The following is a 12,934-nucleotide window of genomic DNA, read 5'->3' on the forward strand; positions in this document are numbered from 1 at the left end:
AAAGCAACATGCTAAGCTATTCAGTTTGCATTGCAGTGCAGTTAACAGAAACACACTACCATCAGTGGCAGACACCTTTTTCACACACACTCACATAAACACAAGAGCACCACTTAAGGCCACTTTAGGGCTAATGTCCTCCCACCACTACACACACTGACCTGCAGACATACTGACATACTTACTCATTCACACGTGAACAATGTTCAGTTGAAAAACACTTTCACAACACAACTTTTTTTTTTTTTTTTTTTTTTTTTGCACACACATACTCACACACACACATAAACTGGGAACTAAATGATGATGAAGAAGACTCCCCTCCCCCGTTAACAAAACAGGAACTCTCTGGAGAAAAGAGTTGTTTGCAACTAATGGGTCATGTACTCTCTCTCTTTCTCTCTCTCTCTCCCACACACACACACACACACACACACACACACACACATAGAGGCCATTCTCGTTGGTCGTTTGTGTGGTTCGGTAGTTACAGTAGGGACATTATGTCATCCCCGCTCGTCTCTTGGCTCTCTCTTCACTCAACAATGATATCACCACGGAGGGCATATTCTGGTCACATCCAGCCCGTAATGAAGGGTGTGGCACATGGCTAGATGAAGTGTGTTTTCTGTTACATCTCACACTGGCTGAGAAATCATTTAAGGCATTAAAAAAGACAGAAAGATGGATAACATATAGATAGCCGGAGAGTGTATTTACTACACAGCAAGTAAATTAAACACAAATCAGGTCCATACTGATAAAAAACACCATTGAGCATGTCATGAAAGATTTCTGCAGGTGTCTATCCACTGCTATAAGATTTATGTATGTATTTATTTTACATTTTTGTTGCTAAAACAAGACATATATCACATTTTAATAATCATGCATTTGTATGTTTTTTTTTTACTACTTTCTACTTTCTACGTTTTATAAATGGTTAATGATACTGATGCTTTGTTGACCAGTCATAATGCAATATATAATTCAAATATAAAACATAATCAGACAAGGAATTGAAAAGAGAAAAGTGGTGTTGCTGCTACTGCAGAAAAGGCGATGTGTGGCCATTTGAATGAACTAATCAAGTCTTACTTCCTTTTAGAGCGAGCTTCTAACCTTTAGCTTGTGCTAAGGAATACAGATGAGATCGTCATTAGTATGCAGACACTACAAAGCATTTTGTCTACTCGCTTTTTCAACCAGAGACAGAAAATGATGTTATAATGTTGCATTCTTCCTTCACTGTAGTTGCCGAGATCTTGTTCTCCTTATAAAAATGGATCACAATAACAGCGTCATGTCAAACTGTTCCATTACAAGAAGAAATGTTCTCATTATGGTGATGACATATAAATAGTTATAAGAAGGAAACTTTGCATTTATAATGAGATGCGAGAATTCTTTTCTTTTTCGCTCGCTGGCAGCTCTGCATGTGTTTGCATACAATTTTAACTTAATAGAAGCACACTGTTCACATTTCCCTTCAATTTGTCCTCTTTTCATCCTTAAATGCCTTCTACCTCTATTTCTGCTGTAAAACCTATTTAACGCCTCCGCTGCTGTTTTGTAGAAACTTTTTCTTACAGATCTGTATCTCTGTCCTTGCTCTACTTTGCTTTTCTTCGTCACCCGAACAATTTATTCCTTTGCCGCATTCACTCTCCTCCTCTGTCTCCATTCTGTCTCTCCTTAACCCATATCTATGCCTTATAATCACACTCTTTCCTAGTGATCCTCTCCTCCCTCCTTCCCTTCCTCTGTTTTCATTCGTTCTTTCTCATCTCGCCCTCCCTCAATAGTGAGCTCAGTGGAGGTTGCATTATTGATAGGCATCTCTATCTGTGGCATCTGCTCTTTCTCTCTCCCTCGTCTCCCCCCCCCCCCTCTCTCTCTCTCTCCCTTGCTCAGTGTGTGCCTGGCCTGATGCAGCTTGGCAGGTACTTAGGCCAACATCAATCTTTCATGCAAACACCGCGCACGCACACGCACAAAATTGCGCATATACACATACAGCAGCTTTCCCAAAATGTTTGTGCACAGGGCGCACAGGAGCAGAGGGTAGCGATGGGAGGGAGGAGAATAAAAATAACTTTTCCTCCCCCCTGCCTCCCTTCTCGCCTCTGTGACTCTCCATCCAGAGGAGACTTTGACAAACGCTAGACTGCCATGAAACCCTGATCCATTTTCAGTGTGACACCGCTTCAGAAATAAAAGGACAGCACAAAACCTGCGTCACAGATGATAGAGTGAGCGGAGTGAGCGGTGACGATAACCTCACCGAAGAATAACAAAACCTCTCACAGTGTCTCACACTCGTCTTCATGCAGCCAAGATTTACTTGCAGGTGCATTAAAAAGGCTGTGAATGAATTTGAGCAGTGGAAATAAGACCAAATGTACGCTGACCTACATTGCAGAATATTTAATTTTTTCTCTGTTTCGGTGCACTTCGTCTGTTTGCTGTCATCCCCGAGATAGGCAGGCGGACACAGAGACAGAGATAGAGAAAAGCGCAAAAGGGTGGGATGCTGATGGACCTGTCAGAAGCAACAGAAGCAAAGAGAGAGTTTCTCTGATGTTTATCTGAAGGTGCTGACACCTGTTTGTTGCAGTGAGCTGACAGACCTCACCATAACACCAGGGAAGACATGCATGCAGGCCGAGAGCGATGCATAGAGCAGAGAGCCAGCACTTCCTCTTTACTCCTCACACTCACAAAGATGCAGGCACACTCACAGATGGAGAGAGCAAATCTTTTGTTTGAATGAGACAGACAGTGCATACGCTATAAAAGAGCATAATCACATAATGCAGCCTATTGGACTGAAACAACACAGCTGTCACTTTCTTTCTTGTGAGTTGTGTGTGTGTGCGCGCGCGTGTGTGTGTGAGAGAGAGAGGATGTGAATTATGTAGCAATTTCAGGTGAACCCAGTGATCTGGCAAGAGATGGTAGTGCTGAGCTGGAGCTGATAATGAAACCAGAGGGTCATTTTCTCAGAGCCATTTAGTATTTCACTGCCCCACAATGGGCAGGTCAAATTAAAGGAATATCATATTTTAAATGGTTTATCTGTGTGTCTTTATTTATGTGTAATTGGACTTGTACTGGAGAAGTCCCTTTTTAATGCCGAAATTGGTGGTGGCAGCATAGTGAACGTTTCACCTTGAAATTCATTTAGAAATGTCAGCATATTGAAGTATTAAACACATAGACTAGTTAAAACAGTGTACACTATAGTACAAAGATCTGAATCCACCACCACAGGCTGCTATAATCCGTAAAAACTATATTTTTTAACACGGTTGTATGGAATTGAAATCTGAAAATCTTGTTTGCCCCCAAGGTTTTTCCTCAAATTATTATTCAAAACACAAGAAAAGACTATTACAAATACTACAAAACAGGATTAAAGGATAAGGCTGTTGATTTTCTATGTTTTCCTTCTTGTCAACTGGTCAACCAAAACCAACAGTGAACTGATTAAGTTACAAGTATTGTGTGTGTATCCAAAGTCTTATACTTCATATTCCTCTGTGCCATAGACTTCCATTGTTGTTCAAAAACTATTAAAAACATTTCAATGAGCTTCACTGCTGCACTGGGTGACATGTTCCTTGTGCTAAATATGACAACCTCTTGACTTTGTACTACATTGTAAATTTCTCAAAGAACTTTGGTACAAAGTCAAGAGGCTTTGATATGTAGCATGACAAGCTAGTGAATCTCTAAGCAGAACCACGTTCCCGTGCATGTGCAGTGGTGTCTGCCTTACATATTACTACTGCTGTTATTAGTCTTTGGAGCCATTTCTAAACTAACTAATGTGCCCAAAACTCTTTGTGGTGAAGGAACATGTCACCCAGCGTAGTGGTGTCGCTCATTGACAAGTTTTTAATAGCTTTTGGACAATAATAAAGGTTTATTGCACAGAGGACTATGATATATCAGGCTTTGGATACACGCACAATACTTGCAAGTAGGATGAGTCCATTGTTGGTTTGGCTCTGCACATGAGATTTGTTGACAATAAGAAAAATATAGAAAATCACCAGCCTTATCCTTTAAGACCAGCTGTTTTTTCAAGCTATACATAACACATGTAAATTAAATTGACAAGCTCAAGATCTTTTTGATAATCTGTATGAAGATAAAAAATTGATCCACTGCTCCAAAGCTGGAAAGCTGCATTGTTCCTTCGAGACAGTTTTATTTTCCGTAAACTGCATAGACTTTTTCCAGGGTGGCTTACCAGTATGATTTCCTGATAGTTAAAACTGATGGGCAACCTTTTTGAAACTCCCCATTAGAAACTCTTCCCACAACATTTAAACGGGTCATTAACCACAACAACACAATAGTTCATCCTTGTTGCTGCGCCATAATCAACTGTTGAACTTCACTGGAACTTTACTAACACATTAACCTCTACCCGAGTAATGATATATGCCTCGCCAGACTCTTGCATGAGAGGAATAATCACAGGGTTCAGGAGCTGCTCCAAGTTTTGACAATGTTCCCAGATGAGGTCAGGACACCTGCACCTGTGCTGAGCACAGCCTGGGCGATGATGGCCTCTTGTGAGAAACTGGCTGGCCCACAAAACCACATGAAAGATTAATAAAACAGTGCATAAAACCACCAAACATGGTGGCTGAAACATTCAGATGGGAGGATGCCAATTCTACAAGTGATTTGTACTGGATCAGTGATGCGGGAATTGAAGAGAAGTGCCACAGACATGTTATCCCTACTGGATGTCTGTTCAATGGATCTTTACTTGCATTTTTCTTTATCTTGCAAACAAATTCCTTTCTCCTTTATTTCATTACCAATTCCCCTTTTCCTCTACCATTTACCGTCAATCTACACAAGTCTCATTATCTCCCTGTGTTAAAAGCTTTCAGCAACTTAACTAGATCCCAACCAAGCCTTCATGGCATCTCTTTGTGGCTTTGCTATATGCTCAAATTAGGACTTGGGTTTCATTACAAGTAAGAGGGGTGAGGGTGGGGTTGGATGGATGGATGGCACCAGGGGGAGAGGATAAGGAAAATGTTACAGTGGATGGATGTGATTAGTGGAGACAAGGAGAACAAGGAACAAGGCTAAGAGAAGAGAAGAGGCTTGAAGTAGACAGGTGCTTAGTCTGAGTAAGCAGATAGCAGATGGCTGGCGTAAAGATGCAGGCCTAGAGTGAAGGAAATGAACTTGCGAACCCTTATTTATGGCTCTGTTCCCTAAAGCCAGCAACCAAGCAACCCAGCATAAGATTTTACAATGCTGATTTACCATTAGCACCTTACCGCGGGCTTCATAATGAAACCATGCGCCGAGAGAAAGAGAGAGCCAGGGTCAGAGAGACACAGACGAGAAACAGCAACGGAGGAAGAGAACAGAGATCTCGATGTCATTTCCTGCCTTTGTCTTGAGATAGACCATCACTCTTTACACGGCCCTGTTCTTTTTCAATCACGCTGCGCTTTTATGTCTGTGTGCAACCCAGACAGACTCTGTTCATGGTCAAAGACTGTCATTATTTTCCTGCTCTCCTCTACTCTCTTCTCCTCTTTGTTTTCACTCTCTTCATCACCTGCCTCCACTCCCTGACTCAGTCCGTCAATATTGTCCTCTTCCTTATGCTGTTTCACCACCTCCTACCTCTTTGTCAGCCTCCTCCTTAGCATCCACCTTATTTCATGACTGGTGAGCACAGCAAAACCCCCCCCCAAAAACCTATCATCCCTTCTTTTATCCCCCTCTGCTTGTTATTCTTCCTATTTTACTGGTCCATCTCTTTCTTTCCCTTTCTCTCTGTGGTCAGCTGTGTGTCTCTGGCATTTACTCAACCACTCCTCCTGTTACTATGTTCACTTTCCTCTCTGTGGCTTTGCATCGCAACAATGATATCCGATGTACCAATTATTCCACTGTAGCTTGCTGTGGCAGCATTTCTGCTCCTCTCACTCACTCACTCACTCACTCACTCACTCACACATACATACATATAGTTTCACATTCCCATACCATACGGGTTGGATAGCAAACTTTCAATGTAGCTACACATCAACCTGCCATTCATTGCATTGTTGTGCTGCAAGGAAATAAGAATGTGATCAGGAGCAGTGCCGGATATTTGATGCATGCACACAGTGAAATTAAATGAGTCTCATCATTTCACCAAAGGCCGGGTGGGTTTTAAAAGCTCTGATATGGAGACGGCTGTGGATTACCTTTATTTACAGAGGTCAGTGATAATACACTGTTCCTCCACAGCTGAGTGGGAACCTAACTCATCAGAGACCATGCAATAACTGCACAATGCTGCCTTTGTTATTTGGTCTGCAACAGCATGGCCATAATGTGATATCCTAATGCCCATCATGTGATATCATAGGAACTATCACAATGCACTGTATTTTAATAATATATTGTTGCAACAGGGATCGTGTGTAGTCGCTCCATGTCTCTTCTTCCTCTTTTATGCTCCCTTCGTCTTTTCTGGCATGGGTGTTTTCTCATAATAGGAATCTGTCTCTGTCTTCAGTTTCTATAAAAGTGAAAGTGTATATGTGTACATGCAAGTGAGGGTAGGATCTCGCTGTCAGTCATCCATCAACCAGAGAAAAACCTATTATTGTTCAAATAAACAGTACAAGACAAGTCAAGGTCTGCATGGATTGGATTTAGTCAACTTGGACCTGCCAATACAAGATGTCAATCATCAAAAAATGACTGAATAATGTTCAGTGTCCCAACAAAGTAATGTTTCAACAGTGACAACAAACCTTTCCTTATACAGTATATAGACAACAAACAGGACTCAATGCCAGGTTTGGCCATGCGCAGTTTATGTCTATTGATCAAATCTACACATGTAAGAAAAAAAAAAAGAATATAGTCGATGAAACCACAAAACCTGGTTTATCTTATCTATTTTCAACAGCATTAATATTACCACAATCAAAATCCCCAACTTGCTTAACCTGCTCTTCTGTATTTCCATATCTAGTTGGATATTGTCACAGTAGGTCGGTGAGAAATGTAGGCTGGTGGCCTTGATTTTCATGCTTGTGATATTCCAGCAGGCAGGAGTAGGGCCTGGACATACTTGGCAGGGTGATAATATTAGTGCCCTGCTTTGCATGAGTGGGCATTTTAGAAGCTGTAGCCAGATTAACATTTTACATTTAAATTAACAAGTTAATGTTGTTAATAATTCCTGCAGCATTCAACTTCCATAACTTGCCTGCAGCTATTAAAAAAATCCCTCTGCTGTCAAAATGTGTTGGACCGACCAGATCCATGGGAGTGCCACAGATATCCAGAATGCTTCTTGACGTCGTGCAATCAGTATCACATGCTGCATGTGTGCTTCATGTGTGTGTGACTGACTGCAGTTGAGTTGGAGTGGTGTGTGTGTGTGTATGTGTTGTCCTAGTTTGCTGTAAGATGCACCACACATACAAACTAAGGGCTCAGTTTAATACATCATATTATAAACTGTATGTCTAATGAGTTCAGGGATCTGATGCTGATGTGATGGTAATTATATTAGTTTAGTAGCTGATATAAATTCATAGAGGATGTAAAATGTTTGACTATGCAAAAAAAAAAAAAATGCAAACCACGATGTGTGTGCATACACCCACAAACAAACACACACAGCAAGCAGCAGAGCAAGAGGGACTGAGCTAGTTTGAATATTTACAGTTCTAGATGAGCCTGAGCAGAAGTTCATCAACAGTAAGAGGGGAACAAAAGTGGAGAGAAGTAAAGCTTTTGTTTCCTGCTGTAGTTTACTACCTGTCTTCTCACAACTCGCTCTGATCTGCCATCAAACAGAGACAGCTGATTACCGAGGTTTAGGGTCTTGGAGAGTGCTTCTGGAGCCGGCATGAAAAGAGCATGGAATAATGTTTGTGGTGAAAAATGGAGAAAACTCTTATTCTCTGCCTTCATCCCTCTTTTTCTTTCTCTATTTTGTTGAAATCCAAAATAGTCAAGAAGCCCGGGGATCCATAGAAATAGATGGTATGGCTCAGCATAGATTAAAATTTCATAGACTTAAGGTCACACCGTGTTCAGGTTTCAAAAGGTTTCTACTGTGAAAAACAACATTACAGAATACATTGACGGGACATTTGCCATGATGGTAGAAAATGTCCTGTAGATGTACAGTACATTAAAAAAGCTTTTATCCAGCACAAGCAAATAATGTGGATGACTAATCATATTGATCTACTGAAGTTCATCAGCAAGTAGTTGAGATATTCAACAGATTAGTTTTCTGTCTCATGCAGTATAGAAAAAGACCTGCTACAAGGCAGACTGTTTGACTTAGTTCAAAATGATCAACGATACAATATAAAGGTTCCTGGTTCAAATGAACAGCAGAAGAGTAATGAAATTTGTATCATAAAATATTTATAGATTCAAAGGTTCCTGAAAAATGAATGAATGTGGGTTTGTGAGGAGTAATTATTGACCCTATTTGTGTAAAACAAACACAGCCAAAACTTCCACTTTAAGAACTTTTCAGTGTAGAGAAATTTTTACAGATATCATGTCAATAATTAATGATTGTAGCTCATTAACTACAATGTAATTTTGCTTACATACAGGATACAGAACCAAACAAATACAGTATCTACTGGTACACAAAAGTATGTACAAGAAAAGATGTCAAGAAGTTAGGCAGTAATGAGGTAACAATTTTGTATTTCAAAGGATATAGTAATATCATCACTGGGTAACAAACAGAAGGTGTGTAATTGGGTATAAATGCGTACAATATCTTGCAGTCTGTTTTAAAGTTACGATGTACTTACAAAACCTGCTGGGGTACAATATGATAACATAAAACAAGGCGCTATGAAAATTGAACAATAAAAACCCTTTTAATGTGGGTAACTTACATCACATATTTTAATATTGTTACTGGGGAACATTGCAAAGGGTCAAAGAGGTCTTTTGGTGTCTTTTGAAAATGATGATATACTTACTCAAAATACATACAGTAATGTCGTTCTAAGGCAGAAAGATTAGAAAAAAACACTTTATCAAATACAAGGTTGCCTCACACTCAATACAGCTATACATACCAAAAGTATATACAGTCATTATACTGTCTGAGACACAAACTTGTTCTTGGATAACTGGGTGGGGCTGAGGAAAGAGACACTAATGAGCATGTGAATGCGGATGCATGTTGAATTTTCTCAAACTCAAACATCAAAAAAGGACCAATAACCAGAGGTGGGGTTTACCATAGAAGGCAGAAGCCCTTTAAACAACACCTAAAAAGCATAAGCATTTTTTCCACACAAAAAGAAGCTTAGTATCAGTATTAGTACAAAATGTTATATAAATCCATGGCAACATTAATTGCAATCTTGCTTAATTCATATAGAGGGCTATAAGGGATATAGCCAGTATTGCTGCCTCAGACCTGCTGGTGTTTGGAAAGATATTTAGGGGAAAATTTGCTGGGACAAAGCTCAGTTTGAACTTCAAAAAAATTAGAACACTCTGTCAGTAACTATGCTTGTCTGGCTGCAAGAACATATTGACAAAAACAGTCCAATAAAACACTGAGGATGTGCGCACTGCATCAGCATCTCAAGATACAGCAAAGGCTGTTGGGAATTTGGTCACTAGTTTCAGAGGAATCCAAACTAAAGTTGGACAACTAAGGGGCTCTAATGATAGAGGATGTTGTATTGCTGTACAGATTGTAAAACCCATTGAAGCAAATTTGTGATTTGTGATATTGGGCTATACAAATAAAATTGGCTTGACTTGACAAGTAAAAATTTTGATTAGCAATTGGGACTAAATGAAAAGTCATTAGGATTCATCCTCTGGTAACCATGAATGTCTGCTCTGTACCAAATTTCATGGCAATCCATCCAGTAGTTGCCAAGACATCTCAATCTGAACCATAGTGTTAGACTGATAGACCAACTGACCACACTGTCATCGTTAGAGCTGCTGCTACTGGCCAAAGACGGATCCATGTGAGACTTAAGTAAGGATTTTATATCGAGCCTACAAATTTAGTGATGAATTTTAAAACCAAAGAACCAACGAAGAGCAGGGTATGAAAACTGCTGTTAGGGTTTGAAAAGGTTTCGCTGTCTCCTCTTCAGCCTCAAGAGCACGCATGGATCATTTTCTATTCCCCTTTCTACGAAATACTGAACCTCTGACATTGACTTGAATACCAGAGGTCTTAGTCTGTTTTTAGAGCTTCTTCACTGAGATATGTGATCACTTTTTTCTCAACAAAGAAGTTATAATTATGAATGAATGACAAATGTCACTACCACACTCACTTACTGTTGCTATAGGGATTGTGGTAGACCATCTGATGACTACCTTTAGGGCACTAGCTGACCATTTTAGTGGACAGACAAGGCTTCCTGGGTAATAATTTGTATAACCACAAGAAGATAAGGGTGTGTAAGTGTAGGCAAATGTGTGTAAACGTGTGTAGACGAGTGTGCGCACATGTGTGTGGAAGTGTGGCGTCTTGAAACTGCTGCATGATGCATGCACTCACAGATCTGTTTAGTTGCGAACCTGCAGAGCATCTCTTATATAATGACACAGTGCTTCAGCACATTTGCAAAAAAAATGACTGAATTCACATGCATGCATGCTCTTGCATAGTCACTCTGTCCCTTTCTCTCTCTTACACATACACACACAATAGTGTAATTCTTATATTTTCTGGTTCCCCATCCTACTAGGTGAAGTACACCAATTTTACCAGTGGGTGAAAATCATTTTCTAAGCTTTTGAATATGACAAAAAAAAATCTTCTCTAGAAACCTAATACAATATCTTAATGATTTCCATTACTGTATTTACTGAGGTGGTTGGCAACTGTTCGCCCACATGCTACAGTATCCGCATTGTCTCACCCACTCACAAATGGTTAAGGTGCTTGTGGGAAGGTGGAGAGCCTAGTTTTGAGTAGATCACGCAATAATGCTGCTTACACACAGGAATCAAGCACCACTGACTCTGACATACACACACACACATACACACACACACATAAATACACACACACATCCTGCAACATCAGGCTCAGCAAATACAGTCATTTGCATTGGTAATTTACCCAGGAATAAACTCCTGTTACAACTTCCCATGCATATTAAAATAACTGGGTATGCATATTTTAGAGCCCCATTGTAGTTAATAACGTATTTCTCTGACATGTAAAGTCATGCCATGTAATTTGAAATCGAATGATAAAGAGATGTACAATGCTAGAGTACACATTTAAGTCTTAAGATATGGTCTACAAGTGTCCCCCTCCACCCTACACACAACAATTAACTGCGCTATTCCAAATTATTGGCAGGTCTGGAATAAGGTGTTCCATGGATGGCACTTACACCACCACCTTATTAAATCATCATCAGGGGCTGGTGCATGGACCCACACGCCAATAATAAAGAACCAGGCCTGTGTCTGTAAGAGGAGATGTGTTTGATCGCTCTTGTCTGTCTCACCTGCTCGTTCGTTGCCAGCTCTTTCTCCAGCTGTCGGTGTTTGTTGTGCCACACCAAATAGTGGATAGGATAACGACTCTTCTCCGGAGTTTTCTTTGCAGAAATCATCCTCGGTTCATAGTTTGCGTCCTCCTCTTTCTTCACTGTGGATTGTAGGGATACTTTGTCAGTAATTTACGCTATATAATCAAGCCTATCATCCTTTATCGGCGGTGATGCCCAAAGGCGTATACGCGTCAAAAACAGTGAATGACTCCCCTACTCGCTCAGCCTAGAATAAACGGCAAAGCCCCGTGAAAAGGATTCGTTTGATTGTCTCAGTAGATTGGGCTACACCTTTATTTCTTTACCACCCGTCCCTCCACCTCTTGCCTCCTTCTCTCTTTCTCCTCTGCCTACTCTAACACATCTATCCTCCTCCTCTCCTCCCATCCGGTGGTGACTGAGAAAGATGCGTTGACAAGCTGCAATGAAATGTGCGCACACTCAGCCAATCCGCTGTGAGGGATGTTGTGATAAAATATATTCTTTATAAAAAAAAAGAACTGCAGAAATCATACATACATGTTAGGAAAGGAAGCTACGCGAATAATATAGAAGCAATGTACTGTAGAAGTAAAATAACTGATTTATTGACCACCAAAGACCAGAAAGCAATTCATAAAATTAATTTTAAAAAATGAACGCTTACATTAAAGCATAACTTTTATCTCAGTTTAGTGTTTTATCCTGTGTCATGCAGTACTCATCAATTTTAAGTATAACACCTTTTGTGTTACATTCATTTTCTAGTTTATTTAATATTATATTTTGTCGTTTCACTATAGATTGAATCTTGTTTTTTTCTCTTTTTTTTGGTTTTCCTCTTTCATTTTTTCTCATTAGACAAATTTGTTCTAACTAATAATAATTTAATACAAATAATAGGCCATCAATAGCCTATTGACTGACAGGATAGCCAAAACCACGCGCATTTTTTTCAAAAAACAAATAAATAAATATAGATAAATAAGTAAATCTAAATACTTTTTCCAGCAGGGCAACAGCAATGAACACGACACCCATATGTTTCTTGTTTGCCTATTTAATTTAAAGGGTATCCTGTAAATTGTCACCATGCTAAATATCTGCAATAAATATTAATATTGAATACTCGCAGGTAAGCAGGTAATAGTAGGCCTTTAGCCAACTATAGGTCCACTAACACTGTTTATAAATGTCAGGTTACATTTTGGTCAGTGAATATTAAAACATATTGATGCGTTGACTTTTCTTAATGTCTGATTTTTAACCTGTCTGTGAAATCCATCTCACCTCTCAAAGAATGACAGGATTATTTTTGCCCCCTCCCTGCTGCCCCCAGGTGGGCTGCAGGGACGCTGGGTATGTGTGTGTGCGGA

At 39.8% G+C, this 12,934-nt stretch overlaps 1 protein-coding gene across 2 annotated transcripts in view; it reads right to left on the bottom strand.

Annotated features, from left to right (window-relative positions):
- Positions 1–12,934, bottom strand: part of ankrd13b (ankyrin repeat domain 13B) — a 40,791-nt gene that overhangs the window by 27,650 nt on the left and 207 nt on the right. Inside the window, exons 1-2 of one of the 2 annotated variants that reach the window (XM_044353615.1) lie at positions 12,849–12,934; positions 11,535–11,677 (exon numbers count right to left, since the gene is read on the bottom strand). In XM_044353615.1, coding sequence (XP_044209550.1) covers positions 11,535–11,642 — 108 coding nt within the window. In that variant the 5' untranslated portion in view covers positions 11,643–11,677; positions 12,849–12,934. The remainder of the gene's footprint in view (positions 1–11,534; positions 11,678–12,848) is intronic. The other variant, XM_044353614.1, reaches the window with a different exon arrangement.

The sequence above is a fragment of the Thunnus albacares genome, chromosome 6 (assembly GCF_914725855.1).
Source record: "Thunnus albacares chromosome 6, fThuAlb1.1, whole genome shotgun sequence".
Classification (NCBI taxonomy): Eukaryota; Metazoa; Chordata; class Actinopteri; order Scombriformes; family Scombridae; genus Thunnus; species Thunnus albacares.